Genomic DNA, 22,796 nt, shown 5'->3' with positions numbered 1-22,796 from the left:
CATTCACAGAAAGAAAGACAAGATGAAAAGGCAGAGGGCTATGTACCAGATGAAGGAACAAGATAAAACCCCAGAAAAACAACTAAACGAAGTGGAGATAGGCAACCTTCCAGAAAAAGAATTCAGAATAATGATAGTGAAGATGATTCAGGACCTCGGAAAAAGAATGGAGGCAAACATTGAGAAGATGCAAGAAATGTTTAACAAAGACCTAGAAGAATTAAAGAACAAACACCTAGAAGAATTAAAGAACAAACAGAGATGAACAATAAAATAACTGAAATGAAAAATACACTAGAAGGAATCAATAGCAGAATAACTGAGGCAGAAGAACAGATAAGTGACCTGGAAGACAGAATGGTGGAATTCACTGCCATGGAACAGAATAAAGACAAAAGAATGAAAAGAAATGAAGACAGCCTAAGAGACCTCTGCGACAACATTAAACGTAATAACATCCACATTATAGGGGTCCCAGAAGGAGAAGAGAGGGAGAAACGACCCAAGAAAATATTTGAAGAGATTATAGTTGAAAACTTCCCTAGCATGGGAAAGGAAATAGCCACCCAAGTCCTGGAAGCGCAGAGAGTCCCAGGCAGGAGAATCCCAAGGAGAAACATACCAAGACACATAGTAATCGAATTGACAAAAATTAAAGGCAAGGAAAAATTACTGAAAGCAACAAGGGAAAAACGACAAATAACATACAAAGGAACTCCCATAAGGTTAACAGCTGATTTCTCAGCAGAAATTCTACAAGCCAGAAGGGGGAGGCATGACATATTTAAAGTGATGAAAGGGAAGAACATACAGCCAAGATTACTCTACCCAGCAAAGCTATCATTCAGATTCGATGGAGAAATCAAAAGCTTTACAGACAAGCAAAAGCTAAGAGAATTCAGCACCACTAAACCAGCTCTACAACAAATGCTAAAGGAACTTCTCTAAGTGGGAAACACAAGAGAAGAAAAGGACCTACAAAAACAAACCCATAACAATTAAGAAAATGGTAATAGGAACATACATATTGATAACTACCTTAAACGTGTATGGATTAAATGCTCCAATCAAAAGACACAGGCTTGATGAATGGATACAAAAACAAGACCCATATGTATGCTGTCTACAAGAGACCCACTTCAGACCTAGGGACACATACAGACTGAAAGTGAGGGGAGGGAAAAAGATATTCCATGCAAATGGAAATCAAAAGAAAGCTGGAGTAGCAATACTCATATCAGATAAGACAGACCTTAAAATAAAGAATGTAACAAGAGACAAAGAAGGACACTACATAATGATCAAGGGATCAATCCAAGAAGAAGATATAACAATTATAAATATATATGCACCCAACATAGGAGCACCTCAGTACATAAAGCAACTGCTAACAGCTATAAAAGAAGAAATCAACAGAAACACAATAATAGTGGGAGACTTTAACACCTCACTTACACCAAGGCACAGATCATCCAGACAGAAAATTAATAAGGAAATACAAGCTTTAAATGACACAATAGACCAAATAGATTTAATTGATATTTATAGGACATTCCATCCAAAAAAACAGCAGATTACACTTTCTTCTCAAGTGCACACAGAACCTTCCCCAGCATAGATCACGTCTTGGGTCACAAATCAAGCCTCAGTAAATTTAAGACAATTGAAATGATATCAAGCATCTTTTCTGACCACAACACTATGAGATTAGAAATGAATTACAGGGAAAAAAAAATGTAAGAAACACAAACACATGGAGGTTAAACAATACATTACTAAATAACCAAGAGATCACTGAAGAAATCAAAGAGGAAATCAAACAAATACCTAGAGACAAATGACAATGAAAACACAACAATCCAAAACCTACAGGGTGCAGCAAAAGCAGTGATAAGAGGGAAGTTGATAGTAATACAATCCTACCTCAAGAAACAAGAAAAATCTCAAATAAACAATCTAACCTTAAACCTAAAGGAACTGGAGAAGTAAGAACAAACAAAACCCAAAGTTAGCAGAAGGAAAGAAATCATAAATATCAGAGCAGAAATAAATGAAATAGAAACAAAGAAAACAATAGCAAAGATCAATAAAACTAAAACCTGGTTCTTTGAGAAGATGTAGTAAATTGATAAACCTTTAGCCAGACTCATCAAGAAAAACACAGATAGGACTCAATCAATAAAATTAGAAATGAGAAAGAGGTTACAACAGACATCACAGAAATACAAAGCAACCTAAGAGACTACTACTACAAGCAACTCTATGCCAATAAAATGGACAACCTGGAAGAAATGGGCAAATTCTTAAAAAAGTGTAACCTTCCACGACTGAACAAGAAATAGAAAACATGAACAGACCAATCACAAGCACTGAAATTGAAACTGTGATTTAAAATCTTCCAACAAACAAAAGCCCAGGACCAGATGGCTTCACAGGCGAATTCTATCAAACATTTAGAGAAGAGCTAACACCTATCTTTCTCAAACTCTTCCAAAATACAGCAGAGGGAGGAACACTCCCAAACTCATTCTACGAGGCCACCATCACCCTGATACCAAAACCAGACAAGGATGTCACAAAGAAAGAAAACTACAGGCCAATATCACTGATGAACACAGATGCAAAAATCCTCAACAAAATACTAGCAAACAGAATCCAACAGCACATTAAACGGATCATACACCATGATCAAGTGGGGTTTATTCCAGGAATGCAAGGATTCTTCAATATACGCAAATCAATCAACGTGATACACCATATTAACAAATTGAAGGAGAAAAACCATATGATCATCTCAATAGATGCAGAGAAAGCTTTCGACAAAATTCAACACCCATTTATGATAAAAACCCTGCAGAAAGTAGGCATAGACGGAATTTTCCTCAACATAATAAAGGCCATATATGACAAGCCCACAGCCAACATCATCTTCAATGGTGAAAAACTGAAAGCATTTCCTCTAAGATCAGGAACAAGACAAGGTTGCCCACTCTCACCACTCTTATTCAACATAGTTTTGGAAGTTTTAGCCACAGCAATCAGAGAAGAAAAGGAAATAAAAGGAATCCAAATCAGAAAAGAAGAAGTAAAACTGTCACTGTTTGCAGATGACATGATACTATACATAGAGAATCCTAAAGATGCTGCCAGAAAACTACTAGAGCTAATCAATGAATCTGGTAAAGTAGCAGGATACAAAATTAATGCACAGAAATCTCTGGCATTCCTATACAATAATGATGAAAAATTTGAAAGTGAAATCAAGAAAACACTCCCATTTACCACTGCAACAAAAAAAATAAAATATCTAGGAATAAACATACCTAAGGAGACAAAATACCTGTATGCAGAAAATTATAAGACACTGATGAAAGAAATTAAAGATGATACAAATAGATGGAGAGATATACCATGTTCTTGGATTGGAAGAATCAACATTGTGAAAATGACTCTACTACCCAAAGCAATCTACAGGTTCAGTGCAATCCCTATCAAACTACCACTGGCATTTTTCACAGAACTAGAACAAAAAATGCCACAATTTGTATGGAAACACAAAAGACCCCGAATAGCCAAAGCAATCTTGAGAATGAAAAACGGAGCTGGAGGAATCAGGCTCCCTGACTTCAGACTATACTACAAAGTTACAGTAATCAAGACAGTATGGTACTGGCACAAAAACAGAAAGATAGATCAATGGAACAGGACAGAACGTCCAGAGATAAACCCACGCACATATGGTCACCTTATCTTTGATAAAGGAGGCAGGAATGTACAGTGGAGAAAGGACAGCCTCTTCAATAAGTGGTGCTGGGAAAACTGGACAACTACATGTAAAAGTATGAGATTAGATCACTCCCTAACACCATACACAAAAATAAGCTCAAAATGGATTAAAGACCTAAATGTAAGGCCAGAAACTATCAAACTCTTAGAGGAAAACATAGGCAGGACACTCTATGACATAAATCACAGCAAGGTCCTTTTTGACCCACCTCCTACAGAAATGGAAATAAAAACAAAAATAAACAAATGGGACCTAATGAAACTTCAAAGCTTTTGCACAGCAAAGGAAACCATAAACAAGACCAAAAGACAACCCTCAGAATGGGAGAAAATATTTGCAAATGAAGCAACTGACAAAGGATTAATCTCCAAAATTTATAAGCAGCTCATGCAGCTTCATAACAAAAAAACAAACAACCCAATACAAAAATGGGCAGAAGACCTAAATAGACATTTCTCCAAAGAAGATATACAGACTGCCAACAAACACATGAAAGAATGCTCAACATCACTAATCATTAGAGAAATGCAAATCAAAACTACAATGAGATATCATCTCACACCAGTCAGAATAGCCATCATCAAAAAATCTAGAAACAATAAATGCTCGAGAGGGTGTGGAGAAAAGGGAACCCTCTTACACTGTTGGTGGGAATGTAAATTGATACAGCCACTGTGGAGAACAGTATGGAGGTTCCTTAAAAAACTACAAATAGAACTACCATACAACCCAGCAATCCCACTACTGGGCATATACCCTGAGAAAACCATAATTCAAAAAGAGTCATGTACCAAACTGTTCATTGCAGCTCTATTTACAATAGCCCGGAGATGGAAAAAACCTAAGTGTCCATCATTGGATGAATGGATAAAGAAGATGTGGCACATATATACAATGGAATATTACTCAGCCATAAAAAGAAACGAAATTGAGCTATTTGTAATGAGGTGGATAGACCTAGAGTCTGTCATACAGGGTGAAGTAAGTCAGAAAGAGAGAGACAAATACCGTATGCTAACACATATATATGGAATTTAAGGGAAAAAAATGTCATGAAGAACCTAGGGGTAAAACAGGAATAAAGACACACACTTACTAGAGAATGGACTTGAGGATATGGGGAGGGGGAAGGGTAAACTGTGACAAAGCGAGAGAGAGGCATGGACATATATACACTACCAAACGTAAGGTAGATAGCTAGTGGGAAGCAGCCACATAGCACAGGGAGATCAGCTCAGTGCTTTGTGACCACCTAGAGGGGTGAGATACGGAAGGTGGGAGGGAGGGAGACGCAAGAGGGAAGAGATGTGGGAACATATGTATATGTATAACTGATTCACTTTTTTATAAAGCAGAAACTAACACACCATTGTAAAGCAATTATACTCCAATAAAGAAGTAAAAAAAAAAAAAAAAAACCCAGAGACAAATGACAACACAACAATCCAAAACCTATGGGATGCAGCAAAAGCAGTAATAAGAGGGAAGTTTATAGCAATACAATCCTACCTCAAGAAACAAGAAAAATCTCAAATTATCTAACTTTAAACCTAAAGGAACTAGAGAAAGAAGAACAAACAAAACCCAAAGTTAGTAGAAGGAAAGAAATCATAAATATCAGAGCAGAAATAAATGAAATAGAAACAAAGAAAACAATAGCAAAGATCAATAAAGCTAAAACCTGGTTCTTTGAGAAGATGTAGTAAATTGATAAACCTTTAGCCAGACTCATCAAGAAAAAGAGGGAGAGGACTCAAATCAATAAAACTAGAAATGAGAAAGAGGTTACAACAGACATCGCAGAAATACAAAACAACCTAAGAGACTACTACTACAAGCAACTCTATGCCAATAAAATGGACAACCTGGAAGAAATGGGCAAATTCTTAGAAAGGTATAACCTTCCAAGTCTGAACCAGGAAGAAATAGAGAATATGAGCAGACCAATCACAAGTAGTGAAATTGAAACTGTGATTAAAAATCTTCCAACAAACAAAAGTCCAGGACCAGATGGCTTCACAGGTGAATTCTATCAAACATTTAGAGAAGAACTAACATCCATCCTTCTCAAAGTCTTCCCAAAAATTGCAGAAGAAGGAACACTCCCAAACTCATTCTATGAGGCCACCATCACCCTGATACCAAAACCAGACAAAGATACTACAAAAACAGAAAATTACAGACCAATATCACTGATGAATATAGATGCAAAAATCCTCAACAAAATACTAGCAAAAAGAATCCAAAAACACATTAAAGGATCATACACCATGATCAAGTGGGATTTATCCCAGGGATGCAAGGATTCTTCAATATATGCAAATCAATCAATGTGATACACCATATTAACAAACTGAAGAATAAAAACCATATGATCATCTCAATAGATGCAGAAAAAGCTTTTGACAAAATTCAACACCCATTTATGATAAAAACTCTCCAGAAAGTGGGCATAGAGGGAACCTACCTCAACGTAATAAAGGCTATATATGACAAACCCACAGCAAACATCATTCTCAATGGTGAAGAACTGAAAGCATTTCCTCTAAGATCAGGAACAAGACAAGGATGTCCACTCTCACCACTATTATTCAACATAGTTTTGGAAGTCCTAGTCACAGCAATCAGAGAAGAAATAAAAGGAATACAAATTGGAAAAGAAGAAGAAAACTGTCACTGTTTGCAGATAACATGATACTATACATAGAGAATCCTAAAGATGACACCAGAAAACTACTAGAGCTAATCAATGAATTTGGTAAAGTTGCAGAATACAAAATTAATGCACAGAAATCTCTGGCACTCCTATACACTAATGATGAAAAATCTGAAAGAGAAGTTAAGGAAACACTCCCATTTACCACTGCAACAAAAAGAATAAAGTACCTAGGAATAAACCTACCTAGGGAGACAAAAGACGTGTATGCAGAAAATTATAAGACACTGATGAAAGAAATTAAAGATGATACCAACAGTTGGAAAGATATACCATGTTCTTGGATTGGAAGGATCAACATTGTGAAAACGACTATACTACCCAAAGCAATCTACAGATTCAATGCAATCCCTTTCAAATTACCAATGGCATTTTTTTACAGAACTAGAAAAAAAAATCTTAAAATTTGTATGGAGACACAAAATACCCCGAATAGCCAAAGCAGTCTTGAGGGAAAAAAAAGGAGCTGGAGGAATCAGACTCCCTGACTTCAAACTGTACTACAAAGCTACAGTAATCAAGACAGTATGGGACCGGCACAAAAACAGAAACATAGATCAATGGAACAGGATAGAAAGCCCAGAGATAAACCCATGCACCTGTGGTCAACTAATCTATGACAAAGGAGGCAAGGATATACAATGGAGAAAAGACAGTCTCTTCAATAAGTGGGGCTGGGAAAACTGGACAGCTACATGTAAAAGAATGAAATTAGAACACTCCCTAACATCATACACAAAAATAAACTCAAAATGGATTAGAGACCTAAGCGTAAGACCAGACACTATAAAACTCTTCAAGGAAAACATAGGAAAAACACTCTTTGACATAAATCACAGCAAGATCTTTTTTGATCCACCTCCTAGAGTAATGGAAATAAAAACAATAATAAACAAATGGGACCTAACGAAACTTAAAAGCTTTTGCAAAGCAAAGGAAACTACAAACAAGACTAAAAGACAACCCTCAGAATGGGAGAAAATATTTGCAAATGAATCAATGGACAAAGGATTAATCTCCAAAATATAAAAACAGCTCATGCAGCTCAATATTAAAAAAACAAACAACCCAATCAAAAAATGGGCAGAAGACTTAAATAGACATTTCTCCAGAGAAGACATACAGATGGCCAAGAAGCACATGAAAAGCTGCTCAACATCACTAATTATTAGAGAAATGCAAATCAAAACTACAATGAGGTATCACCTCACACCATTTAGAATGGGCATCATCAGAAAATCTACAAACAACAAATGCTGGAGAGGGTGTGGAGAAAAGGGAATCCTCTTGCACTGTTGGTGGGAATGTAAATTGATACAGCCACTATGGAGCACAGTATGGAGGTTCCTTAAAAAACTAAAAATAGAAGTACCATATGACCCAGCAATCCCACTACTGGGCATATACCCAGAAAAAAACATAATTCCAAAAGACACATGCACCCCAATGTTCACTGCAGCACTATTTACAGTAGCCAGGTCATGGAAGCAAACTAAATGCCCATCGACAGACGAATGGATAAAGAAGTTGTGGTACATATATACAATGGAATATTACTCAGCCATAAAAAGGAACGAAATTGCATCATTTGTAGAGACGTGGATGGATCTAGAGACTGTCATACAGAGTGAAGTAAGGCAGAAAGAGAAAAACAAATATTGTATGTTAACACATATATGTGGAACCTAGAAAAATGGTACACATGAACCGGTGTGCAGGGCAGAAATAGAGACACAGATGTAGAGAACAAATGTATGGACACCAAGGGGGGAAAGTGGCGGGGGGGGTGTGATGAATTGGGAGATTGGGATTGACATGTATACACTGATGTGTATAAAATGGATAACTAATAAGAACCTGCTGTATAAAAAAATAAACTAAAATTTAAAAAAAAAAATCCAAATATAGTATGGGCACTGAGGCTTTTCCCTTGTCTGTAGCCTCCCCAATCTGTTACCCTGAAAGGGCCTTTCCCACATCTGATTAACCAATAGCTGCTCTCAGGAAAGGATCTCATCCACCACTCCTTGGGAATATAACACTTAAGAATTCAGTGTATCACTTATTGTCTTGAAAAATGATAATAAACTTCTTGAAATTCATGACCTGGATATCTATTCATTCTCAGAGGGAATTATCATGTGTTTACTAAAATATAAATGTTTTAGGCTGAAAATAAAAAAGCCCTGAACCTGATAGATTCACTGGTGAATTCTACCCAACATTTAAAGAAGAATTAATATCAATCCTTCTCAAACTTTTCCCAAAAGATTGAAGAGAAGGGGACACTTCCTAACTCATCGTATGAGGCCAGCATGACCCTGATACCAAAGTCAGACAAAGACACAGCAAGAAAAATACAGATCATATTCCTTATAAACACTGATGCAAAAATCCTCAACAAAATGCTAGCAAACCACATTCAGCAGGATTATACACCATGATCAAGTGGAATTTATTCCTGGAAGGCAAGAATGGCTCAACATTCAAAAATCAATTCAATTTACCACTTGAAACGAATGAAGGAGGAAAAAAAACTACATGATTATCTCAATCAACGCAGAAAAAGTAGGAAAAATTCCACACCTTTTCAAGATAAAAACACTTGACAAACTTGGAATAGAAGGAAGTTACCTGAACATAATTAAAAAAAACATATATGAAAGACCCACAGCAAACATTATACTCAATGGTGAAAGATTGAAAGCTTTTCTTTAAGGAACAAGACAAGGATGCCCACTTTCATTACTTCTATTCAACGGAGTGGTGGAAGTCCTAGACAGAGCAATTAAGCAAGAAAAAGAAACAAAGCGGGCTTCCCTGGTGGCGCAGTGGTTGAGAGTCCGCCTGCCGATGCAGGGGACACGGGTTCGTGCCCCGGTCCGGGAAGATCCCACATGCCGCGGAGCGGCTGCGCCCGTGAGCCATGGCCGCTGAGCCTGCGAGTCCGGAGCCTGTGCTCCGCAACGGGAGAGGCCACGGCAGTGAGAGGCCCGCGTACCACAAAAAAAAAAAAGAAACAAAGCACATCTAAATTGGAAAGGAAGAAGTAAAATCATCTAAGTTCACAGAAGATATGATCTTATATGCAAAAAAATCCTAAAGATTCCACACACAAAGAACCTGTTAGAACTAATAAATGAATTCAGCAGAGCTTCAGGACAGAAAACCAACACAGAAAAATCAGTTGTACAGTTGACCCTTGAACAACATGAGTTTGAACTGCATGGGTCCACTTACACGCAGATATTTTTCAATAATAAATACTACAATGCTAAATGGTCCATGGTTGGTTGAATCCACGAATGCAGAAGAACCACAGACACGGAGAGCTGACTATAAGTGATACACAGGTTATTCCCCACGTTGTTCAAGGGTCAATTGTATTTCTATATACTATCAATGAACAATCTGAAAAGGAAATCAACAATTCCATTTTCAATAGCATTACAAATAATAATATACTTGGGAATAAAATTTAACCAAGGACGTGAAAGATTTGTACTCTGAAAACTACAAAATGTTGCTGAAAGAAATTAGAGGCAAAAAAAAATTCTGTGTTCACTGGAAGACTTAATATCGTTAAGATGTCAATACTACCCAAAGCAATCTACAGATTCAATGCCATCCCATCAATATTCCAATGACGTTTTTTGCAGAAATAGAAAAATCTATTCAAAATTCATGTGGACTCCCTAGGGACCATGAACAAGACAGTCTTTTCAACAAATGATGCTGGGAAAACTGGATATCCACTTGCAAAAGAATGAAATTGCACGCTTATCTAAACATCACATACAAAAGTCAACTCAAAAATGGATCAAGGACCTAAATGTAAGGCCTAAAAGTATAAAAACTGTAGAAGAAAACATAAGGCAAAAGCTTCATGACACTGGATTTGGCAACAATTTCCTGGATATGACAAGCAACAAAAGAAGAGATAGACAAACTGAACTTCGTGAAAAATTTTAAATGTTGCATATCAAAAGACAATATCAACAGAGTAAAAAGGTAACCCACGGAAGGGGAGAAATTATTTACAAGTCATATATCTTGTAAGGAATTAATACCCAGAATATATAGAGAACTCCTAAAACTCAAAAGCAACAACCCAATTCAAAAATGGGCAAAGAACTTGAATAGTAATTTCTCCAAAGAAGATACACAAATGGCCAATAAGCACATGAAAAGATGCTCAACATCCCTAATCATTAGGGAAATGCAAATCAAAACTACAATGAGGGCTTCCCTGGTGGCGCAGTGGTTGAGAGTCCGCCTGCCGATGCAGGGGACACGGGTTCGTGCCTCGGTCCAGGAAGATCCCACATGCCGCGGAGAGGCTGCGCCCGTGAGCCATGGCCACTGAGCCTGCGCGTCCGGAGCCTATGCTCCGCAACGGGTGAGGCCACAACAGTGAGAGGCCCGCGTACCGCAAAAAAAAAAAACAAAAAAAAACTACAATGAGATACCACCTCACACCCATTAGGATGGTTACTAAAAATAAAAACCCAGAAAAATAACAACGTTGACAAGGATTTCAAAAAACTGGAACACTTGTACACTACTGGTACAAATGTAAAATCGTACAGCTGCTACAGAAAACACAATGGTGGTTCCTCAAAAAATTAAAAATAGAATTACCACATGATCCAGCAATTACACTTCTGGGTATATACTGAAAATAATTGAAAGCAGGGTCTCAGAGAGATATTTTGTACATCCATGTTCATAGCAGCATTATTCACAACAGCTAAAAGGTGGAAGCAGCCCAAGTGTCCATCGATGGATGAATGGATAAACAAAATGTGGTATATATATACAATGGAATATTATTCAGCCTTAAAAATAAAGGAAATCCTGACACACACTACAACATGGATGAACCTGGAGGACATTATGCTAAGTGAAATAAGCCAGTCACAAAGACAAATACTGTATGATTACACTTATATGAGGCACCTGGAGTAGTCAAAATCAGAGACATAAAGTAGAATGATGGTTACCAGGGTTGCAGGGAGGAGGGAATGGGGAGTTATTGTTTAACGGGTATAGGGTTTCAGTTTTACAAGATGAAAAGAGCTATGGAGATGATGGTGATGATGTACCACCGAACTGGACATTTAAAAGTGGTTAAGATGGTAAATTTTATGTGTATTTTAAACACGATGTTTTTAATTGTGGGGAAAAACATCATAATACAAGTTCATGCCAATCAGAGAAAAAAATTTAAAGGGTGACAAAACCAGGTATTGGTAGGTATGTTTCTTACACTGCTGATTGGAGTATAAAATTGATATAATGTCTTCGGAGGGCAATTTGACAATAATGTAGTGAAGGTGAATGTGCAACTTGGTACTTCCATTTCTGGGAATATATCCTGAAAAAATTCTTGCACATGAATAGGGAGAGAGATACAAACTGTTTACTGCAGCACTGTTCATAATAGCAACACAATGCAAGCAACACAACACAATCAATTAGGAATGGATATATATTGCAACTACCAGTTAAAATAAACTAGGTCTTCATATACAGAGATGGGGAAACAGATGAACCAGTTTGCAGGGCAGAAACTGAGACACAGATGTAGAGAACAAACATATGGACACCAAGAGGGGAAAGCAGCAGTGTGGGCAGGGGGGTATGATGAATTGGGAGATTGGGATTGACATGTATACACTGATGCGTATAAAATGGATAACTAATAAGAAACTGCTGTATAAAAAAAATAAACTAAATTAAAAAAAAGTAAGTTGGGCTTCCCTGGTGGCACAGTGGTTGAGAGTCCGCCTGTCGATGCAGGGGACATGGGTTCGTGCCCCGGTCTGGGAAGATCCCACATGCCGCAACGGGAGAGGCCACAACAGTGAGAGGCCCGCATACGGCAAAAAAAAAAAAAAAAAAAAAAAAAAAAGTAAGTTGCAGGATCACTGTACCTTATGGTACTGTTTATGTAAATGTTTGAACCATACATTACTTTGGGATGCCTGCCTATGTCGTAAACGTGTAAAAATACAGAAGCAGTCATCTTCGGGGAGGGAAAGGAAGAGGATCAGGATGGAGTACAAAAGGGGTACATTTGTGTAACTTTTTATTATGTTCAATCTGAATGGTGTGTACATAAGTGCTTATGTGTATTACTATGTGTTTGTTAGATGTTTAAACTATTTCACTGAAAACAATAGTAAGAGGACTCAAACCTGAGTCTTCTGGGAACTTTTCTTCTAGATTTATGTAATCTGGCAATATTGCAAGTCAAGTGACAGTTAATAGTAGCGTTTTGAGCTATGCCTAATTAGTTTAATAGTTTTCTAAAGTAATTTGTTACTCTTCAAAGTTTGTTAATTCATGAAAAATAATCTTTGAAGGACACTGTTCACAACATTTTTTAAAGTACTTACCTAATAAACAGAGATAGTTGGGTTCAGTTAACCTGGATAGTTTTGGGGCCTGATTCAAGATGTTGTAAAGCTCTGTTGGTTCACACAAAACCAAACCACTCATCCTACAGGGAAGAATCAATCATGTAAAAGCTTAGTGCATCTTTCTATTTTAGATGAATGACCACAAAGTAAGATAATTCAACTCTTTCTTAACATGCCTTCAAACAAAGGTGAAAATAATCATGCATGTGACCAGGGAAAATTCCAAAATTGATAGTGAAATGTGTGTAGGGGAGATAATCATTGCACACGACATATCTGAACCATATAAATACAAAGCAGGCTGTAAAACAGTCACCAATTCACTTTCCTTCAGTAAATAACTACTGAGCACTTACCACAGGCCAGGCACTGGAAATAAGTGTGGTAAACTAGACTTACCCTCATGAAGGTGACAGCCTAGCATGGAATGCAGACACTGGACAAAAAAATACATTGTAAGTAGGAAAAGCGTTATAAAAGAGTCAGCATCCAGTGTCATGGGAGGTGCTAATGGGAGGGCCTCACCTAGCTGGGATCAGAGAAGGGCTGTCTGAGATGTGATTGCTAAGCTGAGACAGGAGGTTAGGCAAGACCTGGGCAGGTGGAGGAGAGGGAGAGGATGGAGGAGGTAGGAACTGAGAACAGGAGGGAACTTAGTATCTGAGAGATTTCAAAAGGAGCCTGGTGTGGCAACAGTGGGAAGAGAGTAATGAGTGAAGACCCTGGGGAGGCCGACGCAGGTGCCCTTGTGAGGGGCCTTTAGGGTTATGATGAAGATCATGATGGTCTGTGGAAGGAGGAGAATGGCTCACTTGTACTGACAGAACTGCCCAGCCAGCCTGGGCTCTGGCTCCTGATTACAGGGCTGCTCTTGGGACACTGGTTCCTTGGCACAACTGTCTCTGGTGCCCCATGGACACTGAGGGGGAAGGCTGGGCCTGTGCAGCAGCTTCCTGCAGGGAGGTTACCTTTTAGCTGGGGTTGGGGCAGCCAAAGACCTCTGAAGGCCAGTCAAGTCCAGGAGTAATCCTGCTCAAAACAGTTAGGGTCCACTTCAGAATTACCAGAACAATGCTCCCCAGAAAGGCTAACCCCTTGACTTGGGCCCTGGATCCTTCACACTTCCTCGAGGACTTCAGCTCTCAGCCTCCCCTCCAGCATCATCAGTTTCATCCTCCGTACAGGTCATTCCTAGTGGCACGCAAACCTCCTCTGTACCCATCTCTGTTCTCCTTTACAGCCAAGACTTCTCAAAAGGGTGGTGTTGGGCTTCCCTGGTGGCGCAGTGGTGGAGACTCCGCCTGCCGATGCAGGGGAGACACGGGTTCGTGCCCCGGTCTGGGAAGATCCCACATGCCGCAGAGCGGCTGGGCCCGTGAGCCATGGCCGCTCAGCCTGCGTGTCCAGAGCCTGTGCTCCGCAACGGGAGAGGCCGCAGCAGTGAGAGGCCCGCGTACCACAAAAAAAAAAAAAAAAAAAAGGTGGTGTTAACAGTGCCTCTATTTCCTCACCTCCAAACTCTAGGTCCAAACCCCTGCTGTGCTACCTACTGCCGGCTGCCTGACTTGGGGGAATAATTAGCCTCTCTGTGCCTCAGTTTCTACTTCTGTAAAATGGAGGTAAAAATAGTATTGCCATTTCGGTAAAACAAGGATAATAGTACTTGTTGTGTGTGGAATAATGAAATTACACATGTAAGACATTCTGAGCAGGGAGGAAGTGTTCAGTAATTGTTAGCTATTGGTACAACCTTCTCCCCTGGAACTTCTGACCCCAAACCACAGAAACTGCTCCTATCAAGGTCATCAGAAATACTCCTCTTGCCTAATCCACTAGTCATTTCTCTTTGTGCTCAAACGTGGAGCCTCAGTAACCCAGTTGAGCGCTCCTCCTTCCCCAAACACTCTCCACTCCCAGGACACCCCACTCTCCAGGCTTCCCTCCTACCTCTCAGACAGTTCCTGCTCTAACTCTCTCCATGAGAATGCCCTTGGGCACAATCATCTCTTTTCTTCTCTATCTACTCTCACCCTGGGACAGAGCTTCTCAACCTCAGCACCACTGACATTTGGGGCCAGATAATTCTTCGTCGTGGGGCCGACCCGTGCGCTGTAGAATGTTCAGCAGGATCCCTAGCCTCCACCGGGTGGATGCCAGTAGCAACCCCACCCTCCAATTATAACAACCAAAAATGTTTCCAGACTTCACCAAATGTCCCCTGGAAGAGGGGCAAAGTCACTGTCAGTTGAGAACAAGCATCTAAGACCTAGAGTCTAGGTGATTCAGCTAGTCCCTTGAATACCCCCTGTATAATAACAACTCCCCAACTATGGCCCCTACTTGACCTCTCCACTGAGCTCCAGGCTCCACTTGGACACCTGGTGGACATCTCAAATAAAACACGGCCAAAAAAGAATGTTTAAATTACACGTGCCCGTACCTCCAATATGTCTTTTAGTCTTCCCTGTCTCAATAAACAGCACCATTTAGCCACCTAGTTACTCAAGGTCACATCCCTAATCTCCCTTTCCCTCAGTCTCTCACATCCAATTTATTAGCTCTACTACCTAAATATGTTCCAAACCCGAGTCCAGGGCTAGCATCCTAGACCAAGGTACTAGCGTCTCTCTCCTGAGGATGCAATACTTCCCAACTGGGCTTCTTGCTTTCTCCCTACGGTCTGATCTTCCCATGGCAGTCAGGGTGATCTTTGCAAACTACGAGTTTGTCTTCTGCATTATTGCACTCATTTGTTTGCTTGTTTTATCATCAGTCTCCCCACAGTGGAATATACGGCTCCTGACAGTAAGGACCTTGACCTTCTTGTTCACTGCTGTGCCCTCACCCGGTGCCCAGGATTTTTGATGCAGACTAGTGCTCAGTAAGCACGTGTTGAATGACTACATTACTAGTCACCATTCCTGCCCTCACCAATGGGGCCATCCTGACCTGAGGCCATACTTCTAGATGCTACATAAAGATCCTTCCTGAGGACACCCCAACTCGTACCCTCAGGTCCTCTGCCTCTGAAAGTCCTGATCTCAGGCCATTCTGGAGGTGGTGAGCATAGGGGAGAGAGAATGGGTTTTGTGTCTAGTCCCACAACTTTGCTAAGCCAACCTAAAAGCTGGCTCCTAACCTATCTGGTCTATTGCTCAGAGCCCATCCTCACACTCCCACCCGCTTTCCCCATTACAACCTCCATCTCTTTATTCACTAGCCAAGGGATTGTCTCTGGGCGTTCAGGTAAAAACCCAGTCCAGCCCCAGAAATCAACTCCTTCCGACATCTCCTTCCCAAAGGGGGCACTCTCCCTTGTCAAGCAAGAGCTGCCTCACTGGGACTTCCCTGGTGGCACAGTGGTTAAGAATCCGCCTGCCAGTGCAGGGGATACAGGTTTGAGCCCTGGTGCAGGAAGATCCCACATGCCACGGAGCAACTAAGCCCGCGTGCCACAACTACTGAAGCGCCTAGAGCTCGTGCTCTGCAACAAGCGAAGCCACTGCAATGAGAAGCCCGCACACCGCAGCAAAGATCAGCCCCCACTCGCCACAGCTAGAGAAAAGCCCGCGTGCAGCAACGAAGACGCAACGCAGCCAAAAATAAATAAATTTATTTAAAAGAAAAAAAAAAAAGAGCTGCCTCACCTGCTGGTAAACTTCAGGAGGGTAAGTACAGTCCTGAACCTAACGGCACACTTCTGAGAGAAGACGCATCCCTGTGAGCCGTGATGAGGAGGGCCACTAGCCCAGGTGGGTGGAGAACTGGACGTAGCTAACAGCCCTTTCAGCACTACTCCAAATTCTGAAAGGTGGAAGATGTTCTTGGCTCCACCATTTGGGCCCTAAGAATATTCTCATGTTGAGCTTTTATATAGAACCATTAAACAAATGTCGATGAGGTTTTGCAAAAAGTATTTTTCTTAGATGAATTCCACTAAGCCAGTTTTATCCCTTAATTGATCTTCTATATTTCACAGTTAACCAATTCCAAGTTTTTTCACTTTCAATTTTGTTTAGCCAAAATTATTTCTCCCAAGATCAAGTCTTATTTCCCTGTGAATTTTACAATAAATATCTGATTCCTTAATCAGATTCTTATTGTATCGGATTTTACCGAGTATGGTTTCTGCCACTGTGAGTTTCATTTGTAATGATTATTTCTACCAAGTCTCATTTCCTGGTGATCTATTCAAAACAGTGGAGCCAGGATGGCAAGTTTAAGACATCCCCCTTTGGGCTCTTTTAGCACAGCACAGCTCTTAAGAGACTTTCAGGGCATTTAGTGCAATAGCTCTTGCAAGGGTGATGGGGCAGGCAGGTGGGAAGGGAGGTCAAAGGGAGCACCTCCTGGGGATCTGGCTTCATAGGGTGAGAGGATACCAATATTCCTACGAACTGACCCATCTGGTAAATCCACAGATTTTTGCGTGGCGAGGAGCCACCTACCGTCAGGAGAGCAGGGTGCCAGCACAGGCCTCGTCTCTGCACACCGGACACCCACCAGCAGGAAGGTTCTTCACCCTCCCTGTAATGACCTGGCCTGAACTTCAACCTAGGGGGCTTGTGTGGGGCTCTCTCGCCGGTCCAGACACAGCTGGGCTGGAGAGCTCAGCTCCAGTAAAAGACCATGTCTATCTTTGAGAAGGGATGTTTCATTAGGGGTCATCATAGCCTGAGACTAAGGCGAAACTGGCCAGATCCAGGCCTTCTTGCCTCCTTATGCCTGACCAGTTCCATTCTGACTGATGGCGTCACTGTCAGAGGCTGGGCCTGACCCCATCCTTCTCACAGGCATTCCAGGGTCCTGAGAGCTTGGTCTAGTGCTCAGGCCCAGACAGTCCAGGTGGACACAACTGATGGGCATTTGCTTCTAGTGGAAAAGAGGCATCACTCAACACTCCTGGAGAAGTCAGACCGTAAGCTTTACTCTGGGTTCCTGGCTCAGGCTGAGCAGGGACCAGAGGACTGCACAGATATGAATCAGGGTCCACAGCCAACCCCACTATGCCCTGGTTCTGTGTGGGAAACTGAGGCTGTGCCAGGATGACCCAGGCTTAAATACAGTGACAGGCATCAATGCTCTCACCTGTAAACTGAGGCAATAATACACACTGGAAAGGCTGTAGGAATGTTATGTTGAAATAACAAACATAAATTGCCCAGAACTGGGCCCAGCACAGAGCAGGAGCTTAGGAAACAAATTCCCTTACTCCTACTTTCTCTCTCTTTTCAATTTCATCTAGGAGCCTCCGGATGTCCAGTAGACAGAAAGCACCATTCAGAGAAATCTCAGGCCAAAGACCAGAGCAGGAGCTGGCCAAGTTTGTAAGCGAGGGGATCCAGTGATGCTGCCTAAGGGTCAGGCTCCTAAGGGATCTGGTATAGTCTTTCCTCAATCCCAACCAGACACCTTCCTTGTGGCCTGAACCCTGACAAAGCTAGAGGACACAGGCCGCAGCACCCCAGAGCTGTGGAGGCTGCAGAAGTGGTCCTGAAACCATTTCTCAGCTCAGAGAAGTTCCAGGTCCTGTGGCTAGTGAGCAGCAGTATCTCCAGAGGCCCAGACTCAGCCACCACATCCCTGCCCCTTGTCCATCTTACCTTCATTCCCATCGCCCCAAACCTAGGCCCACTACACCCCCAAGAGGTACCCTAGTGGTCCTGGGAGGGTGACAGGCCTACCCATGCAGCAATTCACATGTCAAAGGTAGCGGCTGGCGAACTGCTACACAAAGGCTGTGTGGCCACCAGGTCTGGTCTCACCTCCTCCAACTCTGTCTCCAGCACTTGTTTCTCCTCTGCTCAACTGGGCTAGCGCCCCACCTTCTGCACCTGACACGGGTTCTTGGACATGACCAACCTCTGGATTCAGCTTTGTTCTCACTTCCCTGACCTCTGGCTGGCCTGGAGGATTGCAGGCTTTGCTCCCGACTCAGATCTGCCACCATCGGCGACCCTCATCTCTTGGGAGCTCCTTGCCAGCAGCTTCTTGCTGCCTCTGCTGTCACCAGTCCACCATCTCCTAGTTGCTCTGCTGGCCTGTATCTTGGAAAGCCACACCCTTTGACTTCCAGCTGGGCCACAACTGAAAGTTAAGCTATATATCTAAACAGTTCTGTTTTAAAACTTTATGTCCCCATTTGCCGATATTCTAGAGACCCTAGAGGAAAATAAAGAAAACTCTCATGCAGGTGGGATGATTACCACCTTTCTAATTCTTCATTTTATCTCCAGGGATCTGAAAGGAAAGATTTGAAATACTGCACTTTGAGGTACGATTTTAGGGTTGAAGAGAAGGTAGGTTAGCATTGAATATGTGCACCTAAGAGCAAAAATCTGACAGCTCGACTGTGGCCTCAGCCTATTGTAAGGAACAAAATGGTTAGTATAGGCGTACGTGTGCGGCTTGTGTGGGGGTGTGGCAAGGAGCACATCAATGTATTTCTATACTGTGTATAAAAACATGCAATGAAGAACTAGTGAAATTAATCTATGGTGATAGAAGTCAGGAAGTAGCTGTCTGGGGAATGGGGCATAAGGGAACTTTCTGGAATAATGAAAATGCTTCTACAGCTTGTTTTGGGTGGTGGTTAGAAGACTGCAAACTGTCAAAACTATCCAACTGCACACTGAAGACCTGTATACTGTACTGTATGTAAACTATATGGCAATAATTGCTTTTAATCCCCCGTATAGAACCATGTGTTTGTGTTCAAGGATACAAATGTGTGGGTGTGTGGCCCACCCGTACATCCGTGAACTTGGTGTGGGGTCTGGGCTGTGAGAAGCCACATGAGCTTGGGCACACAGAAAGGACACACTGCAGACCTTCAGCTGGGCCCCCAGAGCTGCCAATGAATCCTTTCTCACCGTTCCTGATTTTCCCAGCATTTCCCCAATGGCTACAACTGTTATCCAAACCTCCTCACCATGCAGCAACCTCTCTCATTTTCTAGGTCTTGCCTGGGAAGGATAAGGCCACGGGATGCAAACTGCCCTACCTCACCAACTGCCCACTGGGTGCCCTTCAAGTTTCTTCCCAAAATCAAAGGGATAAGTGTCCTCTGACCTCATCTTTTCCCACCTAATCCTTTTCTCTCTTGACTTCTAGCATCTCAAAGCTCTTCACCTCTATTATAGCCTCTTTCTCCCTGATTTCAAATATTCACAAGTCTCAGCTTTCTTGAAGCAGTTCACGAAACCAGAAAGAAAACCCCTAGAATAGCTTGGCCTGTGCCCTCTGAAGCTTGTGCAGGCATAGAAGCTGGTCGTGGGCCCCTGCCTGGAAAAATCGGAGGCTGGTTAGCTGTTAGCAAAGAGCAGCAGCTGCATTTGAAACAGCCTACACCCCCAGAATTTGTTGGGGTGAAGGATACCTATGTGTCTCTTGTAGACCAGATGTGGGCCAGGCAGGAGAGAGGGCCAACTAGAAGCAATCTTAACGGGACTTTGCCCAAGAGGGCCACTTGGACAGACAATGGACCAATCTCAGGTACTGGAGGATTCCAGAAAACAGGGGTTGAGGGAGCAACTGGAAACAGCAAGGCTGAGGTGTAACCACCCAGGTCAAAGGAACTGCAGGTAAGAGAGACCCACAAAAGCACCACATGGAAGTGTCAGCCACAAACTCCCATCAAGCTGAGAGAATTCTTACTAATGCCAAATGGACCCTTCCTGCCCCTATCTTTATTCTCACAACCCCCTCCACCAACACTGATGGGCCTGAAGCCTCAGTCTTCAGGGATGAGGGGTAGTGAGGAAGTAAGATGGAGAAACGGAGAAGTCAACCACTCTCCACTCCCAAGGTGGGAGCCTGAAGCAAGCTCAAGAGGGGAAGGGGAGAAGCTTTAACACTGACTTAAAGTTCAGAGTTTTGACTATTAACGTGAACAGGACATTTAGGCTATTGCAACAAGTCTGTCCTGGTGGCTTGATGTAATCCAAGGGCAAGCAAAGATTTAGAGGAAGAATGGGGATGAAGACATACAGCCATTTTCTGACTGCACTAGGCTTCCTGAATGAGGCTGTGCATGTTCCCTGTTAACAGTTACACTTGCAAAGCAGGGCATGGTGCCTGGTACAAAGTCAATGCTTGATACGGTAGCTGCTAAGAGTGTTATGAGCCATTTTGCGATTTAAAGGGAAGCAACTAGGAGCTGAATGTGAGGACGTTTTTCTAACAGTCAAGCGGCTGGGATGGCCCGAGTAGAGGACTTGGGAGGTAGTGACTCCCCGCCGTGGAGATACCGACAGGGGCTGACTGACTTGCCAGGGGGGTGGGGAGGAGTTCCAGCCCCAGATGTGGGAGTGAGCACACGAGAATGTGACTCTAGTCTCTCTCCCCTGGCCTCAGCTCTCCCCTCTATAGGAATGACTTCAGCCCTGGCCTCTCTCAGGGGTTTCAATCCCATATTTCCCCTTGGAGTAATTCCCCAAGTGTCCACTGATATTTCTATATGGACAACTCACCATCACTTCCAATGTAGCCCATCTAAAACAGAACTCTTTACACTTTTTCTCCAGCCAGCTCTCCTTCCACACACACCCTGAATTCCATTTCTGTACATATACAGTTCTCTCAGGCTGGTTTCCCACATCACTTCCATTTGTTTCTTAAACCCAGATGGGCACAAACGCTTATCAATTCTTCCCCCTCCCTCATTTGGCCCCACTTCACCATTTCTAAAACCATCACAGTAACTCAGATATTTATCATCTCATTAGATAGCCTCCTGAACAATCTCCCTGCCCTGCACATTTTTCCCTTGGAACTTTTAACACGCCAAAGTCAGTCTAATCTTCCTCAAACACAGTTCTGGTGGCATCACAAAAGCCTTTGATAAACACCTGCTTCCCGAGGAATAAAATACAAACTTCTCAGCTAACATTCGGTTAAGTCCTGCACAATCTGGGTTTTCCAGCCTTGTATCTAAAACCACTCAACTCTCCCAAAATTCAGAAACCCACTCTCAGCCTGGTCAGATGCTGGACAATAAAGAGATGAAAGAACCTGACTGTAAGATGCTTTCAGTTCTAGTGGTAAGATAGAGGGGTAAACAATTAGAGAGAACACAGTCAGTGATAAGATAAAGAACACTGTTTGTCCTCATGTCCCCTCTCCAACAGAAATTATCTGTTCACTGTCCCTTCCTCCAGGTTTTTCTTTGGGCTCTTTTCCCTTTCTTTCTCATCTGGACACTTCCCATTGTTAAACGCCCAGCTCCTAGTGCCCCCGCTTTGAGAGGTCCAAAGCCCAGGCAAGGATCTCTCCCTCCTGTGGAGGTGAATGGTCCCACTGAGAAACTCCTGCTCTTCCTTTACATCTCAGCTTAGATGTTTCATCCTCCAAAGTCCTCTCTCACATGGCCCCCACCTCCACCCCAAATCTGGGGTAGATGGACCTCCTTTGTGTGCCCACAGCCCCTCGTAATTCTCCTGGTGTTAGCCATACCATGCTGCTTGCAGTTTACCTGTCTCCCCACTAGCCTCTGAGCTCCCGGAAGGCAGAAAATGTCTGGATCTTGTTCATAGTTGAACACCCAGCTCCAAGATTGGACTGGCACATCTTAGTAGCTCAATAAACAAGTGGAAAGGAGGGAGGAAAGAGTAAGTCAGGCACCATGCACTCCCTCCTACGGATAGGTTCTTCAGCACCTGTGCTAACTGTTCTTTTCACCGCTGGTTCCCTGACCACTGTTCCCAGGGAAGCGGTCACTGGTCCCCCCCACTGGGTTTGTACACTCCTCTAAGGTTAACAACCTGCAACACACCTACCTGTCCCACTTGACCCTGAACTTTTTGTGGGCAAGGAATTCTCTGTATGCCCAGAAAACAGCAGTGGGGCAAATGAAGCTTATAAGGATACT

At 42.3% G+C, this 22,796-nt stretch overlaps 1 protein-coding gene across 5 annotated transcripts in view; it reads right to left on the bottom strand.

The window, feature by feature from the left end:
- STYXL1 (serine/threonine/tyrosine interacting like 1) overlaps positions 1-22,796 on the bottom strand; it is a 66,871-nt gene that overhangs the window by 42,231 nt on the left and 1,844 nt on the right. For 3 of the 5 annotated variants that reach the window (XM_089895762.1, XM_022588047.3, XM_022588045.3), the window contains exon 2: positions 12,905-13,008. The exons of the other annotated variants lie outside the window; for them this stretch is intronic. In XM_089895762.1, the coding sequence (XP_089751888.1) occupies positions 12,905-13,007 (103 nt within the window). In that variant the 5' untranslated portion in view covers position 13,008. The remainder of the gene's footprint in view (positions 1-12,904; positions 13,009-22,796) is intronic. 5 annotated transcript variants of the gene reach the window in all.

The sequence above is a fragment of the Delphinapterus leucas genome, chromosome 15, assembly GCF_059928025.1.
Source record: "Delphinapterus leucas isolate spDelLeu-1000000601 "Yukka" chromosome 15, BTC_Dleu_Yukka2, whole genome shotgun sequence".
Classification (NCBI taxonomy): domain Eukaryota; kingdom Metazoa; phylum Chordata; class Mammalia; order Artiodactyla; family Monodontidae; genus Delphinapterus; species Delphinapterus leucas.
Note: the sequence above shows the minus strand (reverse complement) of the source record. Positions and strands in the feature narration are given on the sequence as shown.